Below are 19,639 nucleotides of genomic sequence, written 5' to 3' on the forward strand. Positions count from 1 at the left end.
TATTTATTTTATTTATTTTTTCTACACTGAACTCCCTCCCTTCGCTAGCCAATCACTGTAATCGGCTGTCATAGGCATCACTGCCGACACTCAGATCGCAGCGCGGTACAAAGTAATTAGACGCCGTCTAACAGTCTCCCGAGCGGTAAAGGCGGGGCGGAGCTCCACCCCTCAAGCAGGAGATGCATGCACAGCCTGCGTGCGATCTCCTGCAGTAGCCGGCTCCAAGACCTGACGCCAATTGGCATTAGGCGGCCCTGGGGCTGCCGCCGCGTTCACGCCCATTGGCATGACGCGGTCGTTAGGTAGTGAAGACGCCTGCTGGGTAGGTTTACCATACCCCCCTCCCCCTTGCCTACCCACACAGGTGCTTTAATTACTTGAATGAAATCCAAATAAAACCTATTTGGATTTTATCCGGTGATCACCACTAGTGGTCATTTTATTAAATAAAAAATGAAATGGTGTATTGTTTTCTGCCTAAATGTTTGATTTAAAAATGTTAGAAACTGCTAATAATTATTTTAGGGGGGGTGGCAGTGATGGCGTGAGTCACAGTAGGATCAGCACACTTGAAGTGAATAGCAGCAGCCTGACCCCTTCTAAACGTTGTTTAAAGCAATACTTGAGGTAAGTGGCTGCCACAAATCAGAAAATTAAAGAGAATCTGTAACTAAAAACAATGCCCTGGGAGGTACTCCGCTCGGTAGGGAAAAGCCTCTGGATCTGATTGAGGCTTCCCACGTCCTCCTGTGTCCCACGGCGGCCTTGCTGTACCCCTCTGAACAGCGGGGATGTAAATATTCCCCGGCTCCAGCGCAGGCTTAGTAGTGGCTCTCCGCTCGGAAACAGTCGGAAATAGCCGATCTCTGTCGGTCCGGTCTACTGCGCAGGCGCAAGTCTTCTGCGCCTGCGCAGTAGAGCGGACCCGACTGGAATCGGCTATTTCCGTCTATTTCCGTGCTAAGAGCCGCAACAGCGCCACCCGCTGGAGCCAGGGAAGGTAAATATACCAAGCCTTGTGAGGCTTCCCCCTCCCGAGGTAAGTACCCCCAGGGGATTTTTTTTTTTTAGTACAGAGTATCTTTAAGTCCTTGCTGCAGTATAAATCGATTCCATTCTGAATGGGTGTTTGGGTTGTGGTGGATAAGCATGAGGAACAATCAATTAGATCACATGTAAACTACACTTTGCTGCACTAGGTTAGGCTGGCCATACATGCATCTATATTTCTGATCGATTTCTGGCTGATTTGATTGCTTTGAGCGAATCTGATGGAAATCGATTGCTCCACTATATCTGATAAATAGCCTTTTAGTTGATGTTGTGCCATTTTTTTTTTATCTAAACACTGATTGGACTTGTTGAAAAATCTATGTGTGATGGGGTGGACCAGAAATGGTATGAAAATGCATTGAACAGTTCAATGTTTGCAATTCCACCAATGTTCGATAGATCTCTGCCTAAGTCTTTCAAAACTGTTCTTTCCATGTATGGTAGAATTGAGAAGCTTTTGCACTATTTTGCAAACAATACATAACATAAGATGTCTTTTTTGCAAACAATACTTATAACATAAGATTGTTATCCCAATTATTTTTTTTTGTTATCCCAGTGATTCTTTTTATATGCTGAGCCTATTTCTTTGCTTGGCTTTGGCCCTGCTCAACATACTTGTGGAGGTAGCCATTCCCTAGTCAAGTGTTAAATTCTAACTGTAGAGAAGTGAAGATAAGCGAATTCATAAGTAATACCCAAGTCAAGCTACTTAGAAGAGAGTCTATTTAAACAGGTATTTTATTTTCTCACAAACTACACATGTACGAACAATCTGAAAACATTTAGTATACTCTTTATCTATGCATAAATAAAGTGACTAACAATGAATAAGTAATGAAATAAAATGTTACCTTCAGCTGCTCTTTTGAAGAAGACTTTACAGCTACCACATGTGAGGGCTCCATAGTGACATCCTGAGGCTTCATCTCCACAGATTAAACAGGTTTTCTGCGGTGGGAAGTAATAGTCAATGGGTAAGAGATGTTCTCTGCCTCCTTCCAGCCTAGAAGATGACAAAAATACCAGACTGTAAATATGGCGTCTGGCTATATTTTTTTTAGCATTCTTCAGTATGTAACCTCTTGTGAATGTCAGTTACCATATAATATGATTCAACTTTCTCAGTAAAAAAATAAATAAATAAATAAAAAGCCAATAGGGTCCAGAAACTTGTACCATGGAGGTGGTTTGTCTGTGACATTAAGCTGCTTGTGTGACACTGGCCTAATGCCACACAGTAAGAGGAAACACACCAGTAGGGAAGAGTGCAAACATATCTAATATAGGTAATTTGCCTGACTCTAAGCTGCCCCTAAAGTTTATTTGAGTACAACGTCTGAACAAACAGGACGATCTGCCGCCATGAGGTTATTAAATTTCTTTCTTTCCAAAGGTAACTTTTTATGTTTTCCCAGAGTTCTAAGGAAATATGGGGTAGGTGGTGTATTTTGGAGCTTGCCTAATACAGGAATTGGCTATCATTGCCTTTACTTGCAATCACAGTGACACCAATTCATTTTAGGCAGGATTGTTCAGAATTTTCTTTGTGTTTGGATTTTTCTTACAGTGAGAATTTAATCTTTTGGTGAATGACTGATCATGTGATTACAGTAGCACCTTGGAATGGAAGTAACTTGGTTTAAGAGCGCTTTGCAAGACACAAAACATTTTTTATGAAAATTTACAGTAACTTGATACACAAGCAATGTCTTGAGATAAAACCAAAGACTGTATATGTGTGTCTTGTCATCACAACTGAGCAGATGGTTCTTCTCCCTTTGACGCTGCAGGATTGTACTTAATTGCATCTGAGTGTAAGGACTGTACATTGTCACATTTCCATGAAATTGTCGAACGTAGGCAAAAGCAACTGGATAATTTACTTGTTAAAGCAATACAAAAATAAAAGGTTGTGGTGAGCCAACAGATAGCAATGATTCTGTTAGGCATAGTTAAAATCTTTTTTTTTACATTTTTACTTTATACAGTAGATTGCTTTGTAGTAAATATTTGTCTATAAATGTTTCTGGATTGTGGAACGAATCATCAAGTCTGAGTAGGGATGGTACTTCCCCACATGCTATCAAAAGCAACTCAGACTTGTGAGTATAATACCAATTGTACTTTTGTCGTCTAAACCTGATCAGAGACATTCTATACCAGAATGGGCTTCTGGTGTCTCTGTGTTCTTTTTCTTATTCTTTATCTAGTATCAAGTTCAACCAGAAGAAAAACAAACAAAACAAAAACAATTATTCCAACTCATCCACAGGAAGGTAAGAAAAACATTTAAAAGGCTCATACCGTGGCAAGGCAGGAGACCCAGGACAAACGTTAATCTCCTTTTTAGAGCTAAAGAAGACGGGGGAGTGGGACTACCCAACCTCGCTACTTATCATGAGGCCGCCACCCTGACTTTGGTTCTTGACTGGTTTTACGGTAGGGATCAAAAGCAGTGGGTCAGCCTAGAGTCCTCCCTAGACCCAATTGACCAACGAGCTCTCCTTTGGACCCCCAAGGACAGGAGACCCCCCCCCCAGCACTCTCCAATTCTGGTCAGCTGTGGTATTGGGTAGATGGGACAGAATGTCTAAAAAATATAGTCTTTCACCTACCCCTAGCCCTCTCACACCCATCCTAGACAACATTAGCTTTGGCTCAGGGATGCACAGGAAGGACTTCTTGGGAAGGGGTAGAGACAACTGGCCTCAAATTAGGCACTATATTGGACCCACCTCCCTGTTGCCGCGGGAGGGATGGAGAGGGGGGGAGGAAGCTCCACTACCAAATTGGTTCCTTACTATCCAGTTTCGCCAATTCTACAAATCCCTTCGTTCTATGGGGAATATACACAGGCGCCTCTCCCCTTTTGAGGAGCTCTGCTCCAGGGCCTCCAAGCCCCAACACATGCTCTCTCAAATTTACAAAATTCTGATTGCTGACTGTGGAGAATTGGCCCTCCAAAAATTACAGAATACATGGGAGAGAGACCTGGGAAGGGAAATTGACCAAGAAGAATGGGACAAGGTATATGCCCTATCACACAAAATGTCTCCTTCAGTTTTAGCTCAGGAAAGAAACTTTAAGCTTTACGCCAGATGGTATAGAGACCCAGCCAGATTAGCTAAATTTGATATCAATTCTGCCGACACGTGTTGGAGATGTGGGTCGGAGATAGGCACTTACTTTCATATCTGGTGGCAATGTCCTGCCATAAACCCTTTCTGGCGGAAAGTATTCGACTTGCACAACATTCTGTACCTCCACCAATGCCATGTATTCCTGAAATTGGCTTACTCTCTATTATCCCTGGTTCTCTGGCAGCAGCCAAGAAATCAGTCTTTAGATACCTCTTGATCTGTGCTAGGCTACTTATCGCCAGAAACTGGAAAAAACAGGCTGTCCCCTCTCTCCCTGATCTCATCAGCCACATGAACCATATAAAAAGAATGGATGATCTCCTCCTCACGGCACAGGACAAGTACAACATTTTTACCCTGAGATGGTTGGTTTGGATTGATTTCTGCGACTCAGATGCCCTCCACACTTACCTGTCTTAATCCCTCACTGCTTCCACAAATGCTCCCACAACTGAACACATGGTTACATACCTCCACACATCATCTATTCACCGGGAATCAACCTATGAGATTATCTTGCATTTTCTTTATGTCCCATCAGGAAAGGTACCCTGGATCTTAATTCTCCTAGGTTATGCTATGAACATGCTTCTTTTTATGGTTTCCTGAGATATCCCCTGTTTTGCCTTCCCTCACCCTACCCCCCCCCCCTCCCTCCTCCCTTTCCCCCTCTCCCCTCTCTTCCCCTTCCCCCCTTTCTCAATTAAGAAAAATAGGCAAATAATGTCAGTGACAAAATGTTATTTCTCATGCCAGCTTTTATTATGTAATCATATATGCAACTCGATAACATATGTGTTCTGTTGTGCCAATTTCAATAAAAGATTGTTGAAAAAAAAAAAGGCTCATACCAATCAGCCTTAGAAAGGTTTCCTTCCCGAAGATTCCTTCCCGACTCCCGGTGGAAGTCAGATAAAATCCCTGCTTTAACACCACTGAGAATTACCTAGTAATTAAAGCTGTGGATGTTCTTCAATAAATCACAAATATTTTCCCTCCTTTAGGGGATAAAACTTAACGTTTATTAATTACATCTAAAATAGTACCGGTTACTGTCAAAAGTTAGTTATTACAGAAAAAACTGATAAGTAGTTTTTAGTATATGTAGAGTAATCTCAACTACTTCAGCTTACTAGTCACATTAATAACTAAATACACAAACCCCCCACCATATCTAAACTACCCAACATGTTTCACTTTCTAACTGGAAGCTTTTTAAAGGGAAAAAGTACAGTGCATAAGTGCATATAGTGCCAAGGTGCATTATAGAGTCATTAAAATCAAAGCATTATATAAGTAACGTAGCGTATAGGCCTCTGACAGTAGCCTAAACGACATGGCTGGCAAATCTTCCTTTTATACTGACCAGGAGTCACATGGGGTGGGGGTGGAGTCCATGCTTGTTACCACCCACCCAATCCCCACACCTAATTGGTCCAGATACCTGTCAGTCACTCTTAAGCCAATCAATGAGTGACCACATAGAATCCCATGATGGCTTAAATAGTGTCCTAAGTTTAAAATATAGCCTATCTGACCAGCTTTACCCTCTCTCCAGAGTTCAAAGTCTCATCCCTCCGAAATTCGCCATAGGTATCTTTGTTCAAATGTATAAAATAGTCCAAAAACCACAAAGCCGATAAAGCTCGTTACCCATTGGTTATTACAGGTCAGGTGGCTGTCCCACCTGCCGTCCAATTGGAGACAGTCTTCGCATTCAAATCAGAAGACACGGCTTGTATTGGTGCAGAGCCGTCCGGCCAATAGGCGGCAGTCTTCGCCACCTGGACACTCCCACATTCACACCGATAGGTCGCCATCACGGGGGGGAGGTTTCCACCTTCCGTGCACAATTACGCATACAATGCGGACACACCCTTTCTCACGCGATAGGTTACCACTGCGGAGGGGGCGTAAGTACTCGTACATATGTACGCATGTAATGCTGACAAATAGGTCATCCCCGTTTGAAGTAACCTCGCCCATTCTCCCTGCAATAGGATGCATTGCGTAGGAGGGGAGGATATGTAAAAATTTAAACAAACCCACCCATTTTTCTAGTGGTAATCCGAGCCAGAAAAAGCAAAACCTTTGTTTTAAAAGTGGTAGTTAGATGACCAATAGGGGCAACTTCAGGATTCTTCGTAAGGGCAAAAATCTAAGGTCTGCATATATAAGAGGGGACAGATATGTGATTCCAGGACCTGCAATTAGGCGATTAATACCGGGAGGGACATTAAATCTTTTATGTGACATCATGTCAATTAAGAACGCGAGAACAAACACAATCCTTATACAGAAAAATGGACTGGACTCCTAATCATACCAATGCAAGAAAGGAGAACAAAGTTGGAAAGCCCCCATATTCCCAATACACAGAGGAGGGGAAACCTCCATCAACAAAGGGGAGAGGAGAGAGAGAGGGGGGGGGGGCCCTTAAAGAAACGGGGTATATGTAAATCCTTCATTTAGACCCCCTGGAGAGAGGGTACCTAGCCTGTAAATCCATTGGGCTTCAAGCTGCCTCAATTTTTTATCCAGGTTACCTCCTCTCGGGCCCATCCTCCATTGTTGGATCACCCAAAATCTCAAACTTGAAGGGTCGCAGTTATGAGATTCCTGGAAATGTCTTGCAACAGGTGTGTTACGCTTGTGCTTAATATCACCCAAGTGTTCTAAAATGCGTGTTTTCACTTGTCTTGTAGTTTCCCCAACATATATGCACGGACAGGGGCATTTTAATGCGTAGACAACCCCCTCCGTATCACAATTATAGAAGTCCCAAATCTCAACGATTCTCCCGTTTTTTGGGGCCACAAAATTTTTACACTTTTCCACATGTATGTAGGCCTTGCATTTTCCACACTTGTGCATTCCATTCAGATCCCTACTCAACCAGGTTTTATTTTTCTCCCCTTTTTGACCCCTCCTTATTGGCGATAGAAAGGAGTGTGTCAATGAATCCCCCAAATTCCTCCCTCTTCTGTATGTAAATTGTGGGAAGGGGGTAGAATCTCCTTCAATTGAGAATCCAACTGTAACAGGGACCAATGTTTTTTCGATGATTTTCTTAATATTCTGAGATTGGTTAGTAAATGTGTTAATGATTCTAGTTTTTCCCTCCTCCTTACTATCTCTCTCTTTTGGGGTTAAAAGTTCAAGTCTGTCTGTCTCTCTTGCCTTTTCCTCTGCCGTATCAAGCACATTATTGGGGTAACCTCTTGCCTTGAATCTCCTTCTAAGGGTACAGCATTCATTGTCAAAATCTCTCTGACTTGAGCAATTTCTCTTTGCTTTCAGAAATTGTCCCTTTGGTATGCCTCTCTTAAGGGGTTCTGGGTGATAACTCTCCCATGCCAACAGGGAATTCGTGGAAGTTGCCTTTCTATAGATTTTTGTATCCAAACTTTCTTCCTGATTTTTACAAATTTGAACATCCAGGAAGTTTAACGTGTAGCGGTTAATTTCATACGTGAAAAACATCCCAGTTTCATTCCTGTTCAAGAGAGCGACAAAATCATCAAACATGTCTCTGGGGCCGTCCCACAAGATGAACATGTCATCTATGAAACGGCCCCAGAAGATCACATGGGAGGTATAAATCGCCAGTTCCTCCCCAAAGACAATTGTATCCTCCCACCATCCTAAAAATAAATTAGCATAGGAGGGGGCACACGCTGTGCCCATGGCACATCCCCTCTCCTGCTGATAAAATTGATTTTGGAACAAAATCTTCCAGGGATATTACAATAAGTAGATAAATACTACTTCTACTTACATAACAGATGTATTGTGCTATCCATGTAATGATTCCTGTGAATTTTACAAAGGAAAAGCAGAAAATCCTAGTCTAGGTAGTGGTCATCTTGCCAAGCTAATGCTGACATCATATCCTCCCAGCATTCAAAAGAACTCCCAGCATTCAACTTTTTGGCACTGTTTGGCACTAGGGCCGGTGCTCCTAAAGTATGTGATAACTCCAAACCATAACAGCAAAAAACGTTTTGAATGCAGGATTAGCATCTTTATCACTTAATACACTCAGACCAGTTGCTGTTGAAATTTGATTTTTATGGTGACAATACCACTTTAAGCATTTTACAATTGAAAAAGTACCTGAAAGTTGGTGAACAAGTACTATCAAGATTATTTGGGGTATCTTCTTGCTTGCTGGCGGTTTAAAGGGCATTTTATGACAAGGGGCTATATGCAATTCTCTTTTTCACCTGAATTTTCTCCTAGGAGATACTTTTTCATCCTTGATTTAATTTATTTATTGATTTGATGGAAATAACTTTCCAGCACTTTTCAACTAAAAAAGTACCAAAAAGTAGGTAAAAAGGGTACTATGAAAATTATTTTGAGCCTTTTCTTGCTTTCTGGTGACTTAAAAGGCGTTTTATTGACAAGTTTACAAATATCACCTACAGTGGGATGCAAAAGTTTGGGCAACCTTGTTAATCGTCATGATTTTCCTGTATAAATTAGTAGATCCTCCTTTTGCAGAAATTCCAGCCTCTAAACGCTTCCTGTAGGTTCCAATGAGAGTCTGGATTCTGGTTGAAGGTATTTTGGACCATTCCTCTTTACAAAACATCTCTAGGTCATTCAGGTTTGATGACTTCCGAGCATGGGCAGCTCTCTTTAACTCACACCACAGATTTTCAATTATATTTATGTCTGGGGACCGAGATGGCAATTCCAGAATGTTGTACTTGTTTCTCTGCATGAATGCCTTAGTGGACTTTGAGTGGTGTTTAGGGTCATTGACTTGTTGAAAGACCCAGCTCCGGCGCAGCTTCAGCTTTGTCACCGATTCCTGGATATTGGTCTACAGAATCTACTGATACTGCATGGAATCCATGTGTCCTTCAACTTTGACAAGATTCCCAGTCCCTGCACTGGCCACACAGCATGATGGAACCACCAAAATATTTTACTGTAGGTAGCAGGTGTTTTTCTTGGAATGTTGTGTTCCTTAAACTCCATGCATAATGCCCCTTGTTATGCCCAAATAACTCAATTTTAGTTTCATCAGTCCACAGCACCTTATTCAAAAATGAAGCTGGCTTGTCCAAATGTGCTTTATCATACCTCAAGCGGCTCTGTTTGTGCTGTGGGCTTCCTCTGCATCACTTTCACATACAGCATCTCCTTGTGTAAAGTGCACCGAATGGGTGAACGATGCTCAGTGACTCCATCTGCAGCACGATGATGTTTTAGGTCCTTGGTACTGGTCTGTGGGTTGACTCTGACTGTTCTCACCATTCGTTGTTTCTGTCTATCCAAGATTTTTCTTGGTCTGCCACTTCGAGCCTTAACTTGAACTGAGTCTGTGGTCTTCCATTTCCTCAATATGTTCCTAACTGTGGAAACAGACAGCTGAGATCTCTGAGACAGCGGTCTGTATCCTTCCCCTAAACCATGATGGTGAACAATCTTTGTCTTCAGGTCATTTGAGAGTTGTTTTGAGACCCCCATGTTGCTACACTTCAGAGCAAATTAAAAGAGGAGGGAAACTTACAATTGACCCCCTTAAATACCATTTCTCATAATTGGATTCACCTGTGCATGTAGGTCAGGGGTCACTGAGCTTACCAAGCCAATTCGAGTTCCAATAGTTAGTTCTAAAGGTTTTGGAATCAATAAAATGACAACAGTGCCCACATTTCTGCACCTGGTTTGGGTTCCTGGAGAACTGGGCAGACTTTGCAGTCGGCTACAGGTTCTACAGCAGGCATGGGCTGCACCTTAATGGGGAGGGTGCAGCTGCATTTCGTAAGAAGATGGCTAAACGGTTGGAGGAGATTTTAAACGAGGATCTGGGGGGAGGCGGGAGGATAAAGTCTCAATATGTAGACAAGATAAGGTAAAAAGACAGTGGGAGCCTAACATTATGGGGGTGGAGAGGGGGGTGGGGACAGTGTAAAGATTAAGGAGGTTGGTAAAACTTCAAGTAGCCCATTTCATGTAAACAAAATTGGTAAATGTGGTGGTAAAAATATAAAGTGCATGGTAACCAATGCTCGGAGCCTTGCAAATAAAATAGACGGACTAGAGTTCTGAATGACAAAGGCTATGACATTGTGGGAATAACCGAGACATGGATGGATGAAAGCCATGACTGGATAGCTAATTTAAAAGGATACAATGTGTTTAGGAGGGATAGAACAGGGAAAAAAGGTGGAGGGGTTTGTCTCTTTGTTAAGAATTCTTTTACAGCTGTCCTCAACGATGAGATGGAAGAAGATTGCGAAGATGTGGAGTCCGTTTGGGTAAATATTCATGGTGGAAATAAAAGTTGCCAATTGCTTATTGGGGTATGCTACAGACCACCTCATATTAATGAAGCTGCAGAACTGCGATTACTACAGCAGATTGAAAAAGCTGCAAGTAAAAATAAGGTCATAATTATGGGCGACTTCAACTTTACAGACATTGACTGGGGTATTGAGGCTACCCATTCTGGTAAAAACAGCAGATTTCTGGCAGCACTACAGGACAATTACTTGACTCAAATGGTAACGGAACCAACTAGGGGGAATGCGTTCCTGGATCTGATCATTTCTAATAGACCAGATAATGTATCAAATGTGCAGGTTCAAGAACATTTGGGAAATAGTGATCACAACATGATAACGTTTGATCTGGTGACTGATAGGCCACGGAGCAGCGGGACCACTAAAACTATGAATTTTAGAAAAGTAAAGTTCAATCAAATTAGACAGGCACTAAGTTTGGTGAACTGGGATAATGTACTACAAGGGGAGGACACTGAAGGGAAATGGCAATCTTTTAAACTTATTCTCAATTAATATTGTAGTATGTATATCCCATATGGAAACAAAATGTCTAGGAATAAAAAAAGGCCTCTATGGATGAATAGAAAGGTTAGGGATAAAATGAAGAGGAAAAGGGATGCCTATAAGGTCCTAAAACAGGAGGGGACCGAGGCTGCACTAAGCAATTATAAGGAGTGCAATAAAAATTGTAAAAAAGAAATTAGGCTGGCAAAGATCGAAGCTGAAAATCAAATCGCTAGGAATATCAAATCTAACCCCCAAAAGTTTTACAAGTACATCAACTCTAAAAAAAGAAAGGTTGACTGTATAGGACTCCTAAAGGATGAGGGTGGGAACTAAATGGTGGATGACCAAGGTAAGGCAGAGTTATTAAATGCTTTATTTGCTTCTGTCTTCACCCGATCATTGATTCCTTTCCCCGGCAGAAAAAGCGACCGCTTCTCTCGGAAGCCTTGCTTTTTCTGCCTCTTATGTCCCCCTACGTCCCTCTAAGCGTACATGTTACGCTTAGAGTGACGTCATGTAAACAAACTCAAGGTTTCCACCTTGTGGCCAAAAAGTAAAACTACATCCCCATGTAAAAAAATAAATAAATAAATAAACATATATTTACATAAAAAAAATTACTATTTACATCCCACCCTCCCGAAAATACCCAAATAAAATGTTCAATAAAAAAAAAAAAAAAAAAACATTACAAAAAAAAACAAACACGTAAATATTAACCTAAGGGTCTAAACTTTTTAAATATCCATGTAAAGATTAAATATTTCTAATTTTTTTTTATTATAAGCTTGTAAATAGTGATGGATGCAAAACGGAAAAAAAGGACTTTTATTTCCAAAATAAAATATTGTCGCCATACATTGTGATAGGGACATAATTTAAATGATGTAATACCCGGGATTATTAGGCAAATACAATACGTGGGTTTAAATTATGGGGGTATGTATTATTTTAAAACTATAATGGCCGAAAACTGAGAAATAATGAATGTTTTCTATTTTTTTCTTATTCTTCCTGTTAAAATGCATTTACAGTAAAGTAGCTATTAGCAAAATGTACCACCCAAAGAAAGCCTAATTTGTGGTGGAAAAAACAAGATATAGATCAGTTCATTGTGATAAGTAGTGATAAAGTTATAGACTAATGAATGGGAGGTGAACATTGCTCGGATGCATAAAGTGAAAATGACTGAAGGCTACAGTGGTTACCGTAAATCCTTTTTAGGGAATATCTTTATAAAGAATAAAAGCCTTGCTGAGAATCCCCTATGAAGAGATGGACTAGTCCAAAACCTGTCACTTCTATCAGATTTCTTCTACCTACTGTTTGCACATATTTTAAATTTTACAATTTTTCGCCATTGTGCCCCTTTAACCTGTGGCCGCGGCGGCAGCCCCAGGACCTCCTAACGCCGATGGGCTTAAAGTCCTGGGACTCTGTTTTGCAGGAGATCGCGCGCAGGTTGCGATTTCCTTCAGATCTTCAGTCTCTGAGCAGCTTGGGAGACTGTTAAATGGCAAAAACGCCGTCTATTTACCCGTACAGCGCTGCAATCTACAGCAGCACTGTACTGGGGACAGCCGTGTGACACGGCTGTACCCCTGTGGGACACAGGAGCGATCCGCTGTGATAGGCTGGCTGGGGGAGGGAGGGAGGGAAAGTTAATAAAAAATACTGTTTTTAATTAAAAAACACACATAAATGTTTACAATGAAATAAACAAACATGCTGGGGGCGATCAGATCCCACCAACAGAGAGCTCTGTTGGTGGGGAGAAAAGGGGGAGGGGGAATCACTTGTGTGCTGTATTGTGCGGCCCTGCAGCTTGGCCTTGAAGCTGCAGTGGCCTATTTTACAAAAAAATGCCTGGTCTTTAGGGGGGTTTAACACTGTGGTCCTCAAGAGGTTAATCAGTTAACTGATTTTCAAAGTAATGCCCATGTTTTCCTATGGCACCTTTCACACTTCTCGCTTTTTAACTGAAATATTTTTCGCAATGCACTACTAAGGAGAAGAAAAAAAAACGCGTACCAACTGATTAAGTGTAAATGGGGCCTAATCTTCCTGCTTTAATCCAGAAGTGATACGGAGCAAGTTTGATTGCCAGATTCAGTGGATGGACCGTTGTGCACAGAAAGCTAGTTTAATTTATTGCCAGCAGTACTAACCTGGCAACCCGTTTTTCCATCCTGAAGCCCAGCAAGCAAAACACGGGTCCTGGTGTTGCTATATTCACTATCTAAGTGGACATAGAGTTTGAATAAAAAAATGTTGGAGTGAAGCGAGGACCGAGCCCACAGCCCAACAAAAAAAGCGAGCGGGCAAGGGGACAATGATTCCAGCAAAGCAGGAACTATCGCTTGATAGCCTTCAGTCTTAATGTAGTCTAAGTTTAAAATAAGTGCCAATGGCTTTTTCTATCCTTAGTCGCCATAGACAGGCCTGTTTTTTTTAACACAGATGTCAAGGCTGTTCCTACAGATGACACAAAATAGTAGAGCCCTGGGCACAAAGGTAAGCCCAGCTTCACCCTAAAGAAAGCTGTCCACCTGCATGTTCAGATCTTCACTATTCCTGCTCATTCAGTGTTGTCTCAAGGCCCTCGCAGCACCCTCATATTTATTTTACAAGTGATTACTAATGCAGCATCACAACTGTGAACTAGCCTAATTTCAGCCAGCAGCTCTAGAATTCTCACCCCATGTATGATTTCTGCCCCATCTCTTATTGCCCTCTGTGTTCTCCGGGCACTCTTATTCTCCCATACACTACTCTATGGCTGCCGCTCTGAGTAGGATTTAACTACACTGCTAAGGGTAAAATACAAGGGGCACTGGATTGAGAGCACTAGATTTGGGGGTCAGGGAGATCAGGAATGGGTACAGTACTGTTGAGGTTTCAGTTTAGAAAACCCTTATTCTAGGAATAAAGAGTAAGGATAGGCAAAAGTATTATGTGAAGTTAGCTTCAGCAATAGTTAAGGTTAAAGTTATTACTATGTGTATAATGACAAAATGTTCTGTGGCACTGTATAAATAAATATTTCACATGCAAATTACTTTGACAAACAAGGACAATGTGGGTAAAAACATAGTTGTACAGCACACTTTGTACTAAGTATATATGGATGTGACAGTCAGTAGCAAAGCTAAAATACAATAGGAGAGAAGGCTCTGTCCATTCAAGCTTTTAGTTAAAGGGTGGAATAAAGAGCTAGAGGTGGGAGGGGGTTCTTGGTAAGCTGTATAAGATGGTCCTTTGTAATGGTGGCGGTTTAGTAACAGGCATCCTGGATCAGATATTATGCTTATTTGGATAGGTTTTAGGTTGAACATAAGGTTGTGTTTAAACATTACCAAGATTGTAAAGTATTACATTGATTTAGAGAGGGAGTTCCAGAACAGGGGACAGGCATGTGAAAAATCATTTATGTGGGAGAGGGGAGCGGTGACTAGGGTGGATGAGAGGAAAAAGATCATTAGCAGCACTCAAACTGCATACACTGCATGCATATATTAGTTTTGCAATGTATGGTGGCACCAGACTGAAAAAGGCTTTCTGGGTAAGAGATAAAAATATGATTAAGTTTAAAGCACACGTTAAAGAGACTCTGAAGTCTCCCTAAAATTAGGTTTTTAGTTTAAAAACCTCAGTACCATTAATGTCCCACCTAAAACGCTGCAGGGCTGTGGCTGAAAACCCCCTCGATCACCCCAAACTCACGGGGGTACACGGCAGGCAACGTCCGCATAGAGGCAGCGCAGCTCTGTCTCTATATGAGCCTCAATCAGCGCGGATCCCTGCTTCTCCCCCGCCCCTCTCAATCTTCCTTCACTGAGAGGGGTGGGGAGAGGCGGAGATTCGCTCTGAATGACGCACATAGAGGGAAGACAATCATGGATTTTGCCTGCCGTGTACCCCCGTGAGTTTGGGGTGATCGAGAGGGTTTTCTGCCGGTTCTGCAGAGTATTAAGAGAGACAATAATGTTAATGAGGTTTTTAAAATAAAAAGCTAATTTTAGGGAGACTTCAGAGTCTCTTTAACTCTGACAAAAAACAAGAATTAGCCATACAACCCTCCATAATTTAAGTGGCCTGTAGGTATATTTCTCCTCCCCTCCTTAGTGCTGCTGTGGCCCCTCCTAAAAACTCCAGCCTGACTATGGCACTCGTCTTCGATCATTCTACCGAGCAACTGTGCACCACAGCCATGTCTGTGAGCATTCTGCGCATGCACGATTTGGAAAGAATTGTGACCGTGCATGCGCAGAACAATCCCGATCATGGGAGCCACTCGGGAGCATGATCGAAGAGCCACACGTACAGAACAGAACATCCGTCATAGCTGCAACCCAGTTGGGTCAGAGCTTTTAAATAGTGGCCACAGCAGAACTAAGAAGTTGATCACAAAGTAACTGATGAGCCACTGAGATTATGAAGGGCTGGAAGAAGCCCCAGGTATAGCTAATTCTTGTTTTTGTCAGGGTTCAGTTCTTGCATAGATTTATGCACAGCTGCAGGACGCACATCTACACAAAGGAATTTTCAGCGTGGAAAAATAATTTGCATTACTAATACTTATAAATGGCCCTAATCAACATGATAACGTTCAGATGGAAGGAGTGAGAGAGACAAGCGGCTACTCCCACGGGCTCCAGTGATAGCAGCTGCCGCCGCTACTTGCTTTCACAGGTCAGGAGCAGAGCAGGACACCGGACACACGAGGGGGCCAGCAGCTGATCCCCGAAGGCTTCCATGATGAGGTAATTAATAGCGGCTGCCACTATTTACATTTATGGGACACAGAGAGGAACATTGGGCCACCAAGGTTGACATCGGTAGGACACAAAGGGGGTCATTAGGAGAACACCAAAGGGTACAGGAGGAGGACACCAAAGCGGTCAGGAGGAGGACACAATAATTGGAGGAAGAGCATCTACAAGATGCCCCTGGACCACAGATGCACCAGGTTTAGTATATTTTTCCCCTGGTTTTTGTCCTTTTTTACTAATAACATTGCCTCATTCTCTAATATTTACAGTTTAAAAACTACACTCTGTATTTTAAACTGTGAAAAAGAACAGAGTTAAAGGAATACTGTCAATACCCAAGTGTTCTAAAATGACAATGTACAAATAATGTCTAAGTAGCTGTTTAAACATTTTCCTACTTTTCATGTTAAATATCAGAGGCAAAAACTTTAATTTGTTGAGTGCAGGATTTAGCTATATTGTGACAAATCAATTGCAGAAGGGGTGTCTGCTTCAATGCACAGCCAGTGTTGCATATCAGACTACAGAGCACTTTTTCTCTGAAAGCAAAAACAGTATGGAAAGCTGTGACAATTACAAATGTTCATAACAAGTTTCCTCTGCTCTCTTCAGACACTTCAGTCAGAAACACAGGACATAGAAGCTGCAGCTGTTGGGAGCTTTCTCTCTCTCACACACAGTTACACACAGGGTTAACTGATCAAGTTTGAGGGGAATTTCCCCTCTCCTCATGTCTCAGTCTGCCGTCAGTTTTGGCGTCAGTAAAGCTTGAAAGTATTTTGATAACAGTAAACAAAGAGGTTGCTAGTGAAATGTATACACAAGTACTTAGCAGCACTTCCCAAACAATTCCTATCTCAATTGAAAAAAATATGTGAATCGATAGTGTTCCTTTAATGACCCTTTCAACTTTCCTGCAGTAAAACCAAACAAAAAACAGTGAGCGAATGGTTGAGATAAGTGCTTCAGAAAACAGCACTGTAGCCGGCCATACTTGGTCGGAGAGCTCAGAGAAGCTCTTTCTGTACTGGAAACAATATGAGATTCATATCTTTGCTACTTTTGTTCTATTTCTTAGTTGTACTACATATACAGTACAGTTCATTATTTCATACATTTATTTTCACTTCAAATTCCTTTTAATGTCAAATAAAGAGACATGAGGTGAACTGTAAAGTTTCCAGTATTCTAAAGGAACAAAATTTTAAATTATTTTTGAAAATAATTTTCAACGTGCCCTTTGGTCTAAAAGGAAGAAGCATTCAACTTTTTTTTTTTTTGTAAATACATTTATATTGAATTTTGACACAACCAGAAAATGCAGGCTACATATGAAAATCATCTTATCAGAAGAAAATCATAAATACATTTATATCGTTAACTTGTTTACAAAGGTATTAACCCTTCTCTAGAAAGGGTTCAAATAGATAGAAAGAGAACCTATAGAACAACATATGCATTGTAATGATCGCTGCTGCAGCAGGCATTGCTGGAAGTAGTAGTGCTGCAGCTCAGGTAGTTCTCATCTCTTTACATGCAAGCTGCATAGCTTTGTCTGCCTTTCCCTGCTGTCAGCTTGTGACTGATTATCATTCACCTGTGTGGGAGTCTGCATGTCTGCTCCCATTGGATGACCTCAGTATAAAGATCTGCCTCCTGCAGGGTTTCCTTGAGTTTTCATAGCTTCAGTTTAAGCTTGTCTTGCTGTCGCTTCAGCCCCCGATCGTGTTTCTTGTTCTAAAAGATACTTTGCTGGTTTTGCATCATATATTGGTTCATTGCCCATATATATGCATACCAGCACGTTTATTATTTTCCTTGTATTCGTGTTACGTTGATACATCAGTGTCGCTGATGTATACGTACACAAACTGTTTATATCCTGTGTGCAGTTAGTCAGCTTTCCAGCACGTTTTGGTAGTTTGCGCGTACCGTGAGCACCCGTGCTGAGCTAGTATCCTGCTCCTGGTCCTGTTCGTGGATTGCGTTCATCTCTGCGAGGAGATAACGAATCCTTCTGAATCCTGTCCTGTTACCGTTTGTGGATTGCGTTCATCTCTGCGAAGAGATAACGAATCCTTCTGAATCCTGTTCTGTTACTGTTTGTGGATTGCGTTCATCTCTGCGAAGAGATAACGAATCCTTCTGAAATCTGTTCTGTTACCGTTTGTGGATTGCGTTCATCTCTGCGAAGAGATAGCGAATCCTTCTGAGTCCTGTTCCCTGTATTACTCCAGTCCTAGTCAGCATTCCTGCTTATGTCATATATCGGTTCATTGCCGATATATACATATGTTAGTCAGACGTTACAAATAGTTTCATTGATAGCTGTAATTGTAATACGCTAGGAAAACATACTTATTGTATATTTATCTGTGTTACGTTCATCTATCTTGATCCTGCTATTTCCTGACTATACTGTCCTGTCTTTGTGAGGCACGCCATCGCCGCAACGCATTGGCTGCCTCATTCCAGTCTGTGTTATTGTGGACGCTTGCTGTCACTAAGTAGTGGCTAGTTAAGCAAGCGTTCATTCTGTCTACCTGTCCTGATCTCCTCAGTTCTGGTTTATGCGCTCAGCGCTACTTTGCGCTGAGACGTTATAGCGAAAGCATTGTTTGTGGCTGTCAGATCTGCACCGGCTCTGTGCGCCACAATCTCCTATTGGAGTCAGTCCTCCCCTCCACTATACTAGGGATAGCCTGTTTCCTTGTGCTAGTGTGTGTACCTCCTCCACGCCAGCTCATGCGTTGCATGCTGACTGTGGAGAATACACCACCAAGCCTTACATGCATATACTGTATAGCTTTATATTATCTTTAACATCAACCTATCAGTTGGAGAGCAGTGTGGCAAGCGACAATTCTAGAGGGTGTGGTACCAGTGGAGTCCGAGGACCTTCCAAAGGAGACAAAAAATGAGACAGGGACACCAGGAGCCCCTGATAGGCCATTCAGAGGCGGCCTGGTGATGCGCTGATCCCACTTTTTTTGCGCAATTCTCAATTTTACTGGTAGCGCGCCCAGGCTATGCATATGCATAGGTAGAATTTAGTTAGTGTTAGGTCCCCTCCCATGGAGGAAAGACTTCTTCGACAGTGGGAGGGACAAGTACCTAACAAATTGCAAATTGTTAGTGAAACTAACATCCTCCAAGTGGTAGACAGGTCATGTGTATGCTCATTGTGTATTTGAATCCCATGAGTGGGGTGTGCACTTTTTTGCAGGTAAGCACTCATCTGTTTTTAAGTAGCGCTGTTCATTTCTTTGCTATGTTTGATTGATTTATTTCTGGTCAGCTGCTCCCACTTAATAGTTTTCCTTTGGTGTATATGCAGAGCCTCTGTTTGGGTTCAAGGTGCGTTTGCAGTTTCTGGGGGGGCTCAGCGCATCTCTGAGCTGAGGCCATTCAGAGGCGGCCTGGTGATGCGCTGATCCCACTTTTTTTGCGCAATTCTCAATTTTACTGGTAGCGCGCCCAGGCTATGCATATGCATAGGTAGAATTTAGTTAGTGTTAGGTCCCCTCCCATGGAGGAAAGACTTCTTCGACAGTGGGAGGGACAAGTACCTAACAAATTGCAAATTGTTAGTGAAACTAACATCCTCCAAGTGGTAGACAGGTCATGTGTATGCTCATTGTGTATTTGAATCCCATGAGTGGGGTGTGCACTTTTTTGCAGGTAAGCACTCATCTGTTTTTAAGTAGCGCTGTTCATTTCTTTGCTATGTTTGATTTCCTGACTATACTGTCCTGTCTTTGTGAGGCACGCCATCGCCGCAACGCATTGGCTGCCTCATTCCAGTCTGTGTTATTGTGGACGCTTGCTGTCACTAAGTAGTGGCTAGTTAAGCAAGCGT

General features: G+C 42.0%; 1 protein-coding gene across 1 annotated transcript in view; it reads right to left on the bottom strand.

Annotated features, from left to right (window-relative positions):
* AR (androgen receptor) overlaps nt 1-19,639 on the bottom strand; it is a 640,061-nt gene that overhangs the window by 332,996 nt on the left and 287,426 nt on the right. The window contains exon 2 of the mRNA XM_068247667.1: nt 1,911-2,062. Within this exon, the coding sequence (XP_068103768.1) occupies nt 1,911-2,062 (152 nt within the window). The remainder of the gene's footprint in view (nt 1-1,910; nt 2,063-19,639) is intronic.

The sequence above is a fragment of the Hyperolius riggenbachi genome, chromosome 8, assembly GCF_040937935.1.
Source record: "Hyperolius riggenbachi isolate aHypRig1 chromosome 8, aHypRig1.pri, whole genome shotgun sequence".
Classification (NCBI taxonomy): Eukaryota; Metazoa; Chordata; class Amphibia; order Anura; family Hyperoliidae; genus Hyperolius; species Hyperolius riggenbachi.